The sequence below is a fragment of the Portunus trituberculatus genome, chromosome 17 (genome assembly GCF_017591435.1).
Source record: "Portunus trituberculatus isolate SZX2019 chromosome 17, ASM1759143v1, whole genome shotgun sequence".
Lineage (NCBI taxonomy): Eukaryota > Metazoa > Arthropoda > Malacostraca > Decapoda > Portunidae > Portunus > Portunus trituberculatus.
The window spans coordinates 14963401-14970332 of NC_059271.1; the positions used below are offsets into that span (position 1 = coordinate 14963401).

Genomic DNA, 6932 nt, shown 5'->3' on the forward strand with positions numbered 1-6932 from the left:
GGTGCAGAAGAGGGTTGGGGGGATGGAGAGGGAGGGTGTAGTAGTTTTGCACGTAGGTGGGAACGATGTCAGAGCAGGTGGGTCGGAGGAGTTAGTGGCAAGATTTCGGGAAATGTTAGGCAAGATAAGGGAGAGTGGTAGGAGGTGTGTAGTGTCAGGAATCTTGCCTCATGTGTATGTTAGCAGGGAATGGGATTTGTATGCTAGGGATGGTGTGCATCTGAGTAGGAAGGGTGTGGATGTGCTGAGTGGATGTCTGGAGGGGGGAGTTGGGATGGAGTGTAGGGGGTGAGGTAGCAAATGCATTCCAGAAGAAAGATGCTAGACATAAATTAGATAGGATAAACAGAGATAGTGAAAAGATTAGGAAAGATTTCCAGGTGCAAATAGGAGAGAATAAGATTAGGATTCCAAATAAGGAGACAGCATCTAGGAAGGTAGCAGGACTTAAATGTTTTTATGTAAATGCCAGGAGTCTTAGGAACAAGAAGGACGAGTTATCTAGTTATATAGTTGAGGAGGACTTAGATGTTGTATGTGTCACAGAGGCATGGGTAAATGAGGAAAAGTTTAGGAAAATAGGAAAGAATATGAAGTAGATGGATACATTATGTATTTACACCAGAGAATTGGTAGGATAGGCGGAGGAGTAGTTATTTATGTAAAAAAAATCCTTCATTTCCAGTCAGTATTAAGGTAGATAACAGAGTAGAATCCTTATGGCTGGATGTTAGAGTAAACAAAAGTAAGGTTATTAGAGTAGGAGCTTTTATAGGCCACCTAACCAGTCAGCAGATGTAGACAACCTTATGGTAGATGAGATAAATAGGGGTGTACTAGTCAGACAATTATCTTAGGGGATTTTAATCTTAAGTCAGTAAACTGGGAGAGGATGGTAGGAGATGCTAGTGAAAATAAGTTTATGGAAAGTTTTCAGGATAACTATTTAGTGCAGATGGTAGATAAACCTACTAGGGGGAGGAAGGTTTTAGACATAGTACTAACAAATATTGAGCATTGTTTAAAGGAAGTTGAGGTAGGAGAGACTTTAGCAAACAGTGACCATCATATAATTAGATTTATCATTAATTCCAGTAGGGATAATATAGTGAATAAGACTAGAGTCCCAAACTATCAGAAAGGCAATTATGGTAGGTTACGTCAGTTATTAGGAGAGGTAAACTGGGAAGATAGTTTTGGAAATAAAACTGCACAGGAGATGTGGGATATTTTTAAGGTTGTAGTAAAGGGTATAGTGATGCAGTGTATCCCTTACAAAGATATAAGGCAGAGAAACAGGAAGCCATTATGGTGGACTCATGAGATAGGTAGCCAGATCAGAGAGAAGAAGAGGGCATACAGAGAGTTGCAGAAAAGTGGGAAGATGTAGATTTGATTAGGTACAGACAGGTCAGGGATGATTTGAGTAAGGTTATAAAAAAAGTAAAAGGCAGGCAGAGATAAAACTAGCTAGAGCTGGGAGTAAAGATCCCAAAAATTATATAGTTATTACAAGGTCAGTGATAAAAGAAATAAGGATAGGATTGGACCACTCAGAAAAGATGGTGTAGTAGTGGATCAAAATGAAGACATAGTAGAATTATTGAATGAACAATTTTCTTCAGTATTTACTAGGAAAGAATAGGAAATCCTGTTACAAACAGTGCGACGAGTAGTTTAAGAGCTTTAGAAAATATTGATATAAAACCGGGAATTATTAGGAAATTTATTCTTGAACTAGACGATAGGAAAGCTAGTGGTCCTGATGAGCTACATGCCAGAGTACTTAGGGAGGGTGTAGACAGTATTTCTGAAGCACTTAAGTTAATCTTTGAAAGATCACTTAGGTTTGCTGAGATACCTCAGGACTGGAAGTTAGCTAATGTTACTCCAATATTTAAAAAGGTAGGAAGGATGATGCGAATAATTATAGACCGATCAGTTTAACTAGTATAGTATGTAAGATACTAGAAAAATCATTAAGGGTAGTATTTGGGAGCATTTAAATGAGAATAGATTAATTAGAGATACCCAACATGGCTTTAGATCAGGGAGGTCCTGTCTTACAAATTTGCTCGATATCTTAGAATATATTACCAAGGAGTTAGATGATGGAAATAGCATAGATGTTATATATCTAGATTTTAGCAAGGCGTTTGATAAGGTACCGCATAGGAGGCTAGTGTACAAATTGAGACTACATGGGATAGGGGTAGGTTAGTTGATTGGATTAGTGAATGGCTTTCTGATAGGAAACAGAGAGTAGTATTAAATGGGGCAATGTCTGAGTGGAAGGAAGTGGTTAGTGGGGTACCCCAAGGATCAGTGCTAGGACCTCTTCTTTTCTTGGTGTACATTAACGATTTAGATATAGGAATTAGTAGCAAAGTATCAAAGTTTGCAGATGATACTAAGATAGCATGTGCAGTACAGGGTGAAAAGGACAATTACAGAATACAACAAGACCTGGACAGGCTGATAGCATGGGCAGACAGGTGGCAGATGGAGTTTAATTCTGATAAGTGTCAGGTTATGCATTTAGGTAAAGACAACACAAACTTTAACTATGAGATGGAGGGATGTTGGCTAGAGGCAGTAGAGGAAGGAAAGGATTTAGGAGTAGTGATAGACAGGACTATGAAATTTTCAAAGCAATGTTTAGAAGCAAGAAATAGGGCAAATAGGATCCTGGGTTTTATAAATAGAAATGTTAGTTATAAAAGTAAGGAAGTGGTGCGTAGCTTATATAATTCCTATGTTAGGCCCCATTTAGAGTATTGCATACAGGCCTGGTCACCCCACTATAGGCAGGATATCAACATGTTAGAAGCAGTTCAGAGAAGAGCAACTAGGATGATACCAGCATTAAAGTGCCTGGAGTATAGAGATAGATTAAAGGAATTAAACATGTTTTCATTTGAGAGGAGATGTATAAGAGGGATATGATAGAGTTATTTAAAATGTTCTCAGATACAAACTACATAGATGTGAGATCTTTCTTTACCTTAGAGGAGGAAATAGGACTAGAAATCATGGCAGGAAGATTAGAAAGCAAGGCTGCAGGTTAGATATAAGAAAATATTTCTTTAGTCATAGAGTGGTAGACTTCTGGAATGCATTGCCAGAGACGGTTGTAAATAGCACTAGTTTGACAATGTTTAAAAACAGATTAGATAAGCACTTAAATTTATTAGATTTATAATTATGTATAGCACTGCATGATAGTTTTATAAGAAATTTACTATAGTTAAACAAGACATGATCCCCATGTATGGGGACCACAAATTGTAGAGGATTTCGCTGCAGGACTTAGCCCTGTTAATGGGCCAAATATTTAGAATTAGTATATAATGTATTGTGTACTTGTAAGTGTATCTTTAAGTACTGATGACGAGGTCGCTGTGCGACTGATACAGGATAACCTAGATGGGCCCTGGTGGCCCTTTGTTATCCTATTATTTATGTTATGTTATGTTATGTTATGTGCTGGGGCAGGATTCACAAAACACTGGTTCCCTAAAGGATAAGTAAAGCGTTTGCCAAAATTAAGGAGAAAATGTCTTAATACCTCCCTCTTAAAATGATTGATTGATTGATAACTTTATTGTTGTAGAAGAGTATACAACAAGGGAAGGGGTTGGGCGATACCTGCTGGTGCACCCAAGCAAGCCCTCGGTCACAGACTCACAGTGGCAAGCTCGGCCTGCAGCCGGTCCAGTGTCCGAGCAGCCGTGGGTACCCACTCCTCCTCATCCGTGTCCATGTCATCCGATACCAGGTCCGTCTCTACAGAGGGGGACCCAGACCACAGAGGCGTGCGGTCCGGCACAGACAGGGGCTGGGCTGGGGCCGGCGGAAGCGGTGGTTGTACTGTGGCCGGTGGCTGGAGTCGCTGGGGCCGAGTACTAGCCAGCACACCTTGGGGCTGGCTATCAGGGGCAGACCGGGGCGAAGGATGTACCGGGACATACACTGGCTGGGGCCGCAGGCTGGCTGGGGCACTCTGGGGCTTGTTATCTTGGGCAAGCTGGACAGTAGCAGACATTGGTTGGGGCCGGGGTCTGGCTGGCACACTCTGGGGCTTGTTATCTGGGGCAGGCTGGACAGTTGCAGACACTGGTTGGGGCCGGGGGCTGGCCGGCACACTCTGGGGCTGGTTCTTGTGGGCAGGTTGGGGAGCTGGCTGGACAGGGGCGGGCACTGGCTTGGGCGGAGGTCTTGCTGCGTCCCGCTGTCGCTCCAAGGCAGTGACCCTCACACGCAAGTCCCTGACCTCGGCCTGGATTCCCAGCAGGAGGTGCACCACGTCCTGGAGGGTCGCAGGCACGCCAGCCTGCGATGTGGGGGCTGCATCCTCAGCCCCTACCACAGCAGCATAGTAAGGCGCAGTCCTGTGTGGCACAGGGACAGGTAGCCGTGTGGCAGGGACAGGAGGGTGAGCTGCCCCAGACTGGGCTGGGGCAGCTGTGCCAAGCAGGGGTGGAAATGCTGATGGCTGGGCAGCTGGCAGAGGCAGAGCAGGGAAGTTGGACCAGAGTTGGGAAGTTGGGCCGAAAAACCACCCTGGAGGGGCCAACAGTGGTGCCGGGGGTCTGTGGCTCCCTGACGGGCCTGGGCCGAGCAGGGCAGTGGCGCGAAGAGGCGTTGTGGTTGCAACACAGCGGGATGACTCTGGTGCCAGCACGTATCTTTTCCAGGCAGCAGGAGGAAGGATGACTCCCAGAAAAGTACCTGCAGCACGGCGCCGACGTGCACATCCAGCTCTGATGCTCGAACCGACAGCAGTGGCTGCATAGGTCAGGCTCAGGGGTGTACAGGCCCATGTGGAAGCGGCCCAGGCCGTGGAGGTGCACCGAGCTGGGCAGGGCCCCTTCAACGAGACCCAGAGGCTGAGGGCGGGGTTCACCTGCGACGACGCGCCTCTTGAGCCAAAAGAAAGCCTCTAGCATGGAGAGAAGGTCAACATTGATGGCGGTAGACACACCATGAACGATGACCATCTGCTGCCGGGCGTCAGGATCCGCTGGGGTCATGGTGAGGCCGAGGAAGCCCTCCTTCACCAACATGTGGTATGCTGGTGACCAAGGGTTGACCGTCAGGTACGGCCTGTGCCTACCTTCCTTCATGAGTGGCTCCTAGGATGGGTGCTGTTTGAGCAGCGCCATGAACCACTCGTAGAGTTGGGCCAGAGTCTTGCTGTGCCCCTCAGGAAACCTCACACAGCGACGGGAAGCGCCCGGCTGAGACAAGGAAGCACGAGAGGCGGCGTCAGTATCCATGACGTCCTGCAGGCCTGGAGACAAGGGTGGCGAGTCCATAGAGGCGGAGGAAGCAGCAGGGGTGCGGGGGTTGATCCTTTATCTGGTCAGGTCAGGGAAGGCCATGCGGTCAGCGGCAGCGGGGAGATAAAGCTTCTCCGCTCCACCAACAGGAAGTTTTACCCTTTTCACATGAATAATTGTCTCCCTTGGCTGGCCTGCCAGAAGACAGGCATCCTGGCTATCCACAGGGGAGGCCATGAAGGTGTGCTCCTCAGAGAGGGCCTCAGCACTTCTCTTCTTTGTAGGGGCTTCGTTCATGCAGAGTGGAGCGAGGAAAATAGACACCCGCCAGCCACGGGCCGTGGGTGCTAACTGCTCCCTCTTAAAAGAAGTCAAGTCGTAGGAAGACGGAAATACAGAAGCAGGTACGGAGTTCCAGAGTCTACTGGAGAAAGGTATGAATGATTGAGAGTACTGGCCTCTTGCATTGAGTTGGATAGAATTGGGATAAGAGGAAGTAGTAGAAAGCTTTGTGCAGCGAGGTGCAGGAGGAGGGGAGGCATCAGTAAAACAGTTAGCATGAAAATAGCAATAAAAGATAGAAAGAGATGCAACAATTCAGTGGTGAGAAAGAGACTGAAGACAGTCAGTCATAAGAAGGGAGTTGATGAAATGAAATCTTTTTTTATTCTACCCTATCTATTAAAACTGTATGAGTGGACCCCCCACCAAAAAAAAAAAAAAAAAAAAAAACATACAAGAATATTCCGCACAGGGGCGGATAAGGCCCTTCTACAGTTAGCAGTTGGAGGGGCGAGAAAAACTGGTGGAGATGCCTCGGAACGCCTAACTTCATAGAAGCTTTTAACAAGAGATGAGATGTGAAGTTTCCAGTTAAGATTATGAGTAAAGGACAGACCGAGGATATTCAGTGTAGAAGAGGTTGCTTAGATGAACATGAAGTACATGACATGTTTAGAACATCTAGACTGTTTACTAGAACAAACTGATCCCCTGTCAACTTCCAACTCTTTCCACATTCTATACTTCGTAATAGTTCATGGTGGGCTTCTAGGTTAATTTCAAACTCCTCTTTAACTCCTCTGACCTTTGTAGTTCTAATTCCACCAATTTTGAATATTCCGCAATATATATACTGGTCAAATAACTCTCCTTCTTTCCTCAGCAAGGACTGCAGATCAAATGGGTTAACTACAGTTTTCAGGGTTTTCATAATTCTATTAGTGCCATGGTTTCATTTACTTCTGAAGGAATCTGCCCTTCTCCTTGTTTTATTAATTCCATATTCTCTTCCCTTTTCTGTCAAGACTCGCCCTCTCACACTTTGTACATAACTTTCACCCCTGTTCACTTGTTCCTCCTCACCTTCCCTAGAGTCACTCACGGCACTAATTTTCTCAGTATCTGACATATTTAATAGTTACTTGTGTCAGCACTGAGTTAAGTATATACTGGTTGCGAAATAAAAATTAACGCTCTAATACTAATTCATGTGGGTAATTTTCATTCACTTAAACTAATCACTTCAGTACACACTCATAACATTCTTGCCTGACCAAGGGATGCCACAAAATGGCTGTGGGAGCTGTAGGCCTAGAGCGCGAACAAGGGAGTGGTTGTTGTCAAGGGGTCAAGTCACATTCCACTGCG

The 6932-nt window shown here is 45.4% G+C and overlaps 1 protein-coding gene across 1 annotated transcript; it reads right to left on the minus strand.

The window, feature by feature from the left end:
• Positions 1–3676: 3676 nt before the first annotated feature.
• On the minus strand, positions 3677–5126 carry LOC123504869 (leucine-rich repeat extensin-like protein 3). Its single transcript, XM_045255775.1, has 2 exons — positions 4781–5126; positions 3677–4731 (listed from the first exon to the last, which is right to left on the minus strand). Exons 1-2 carry the CDS (start codon positions 5124–5126, stop codon positions 3677–3679), a joined length of 1401 nt encoding a protein of 466 aa, XP_045111710.1.
• Between the last annotated feature and the right edge of the window lie 1806 nt (positions 5127–6932).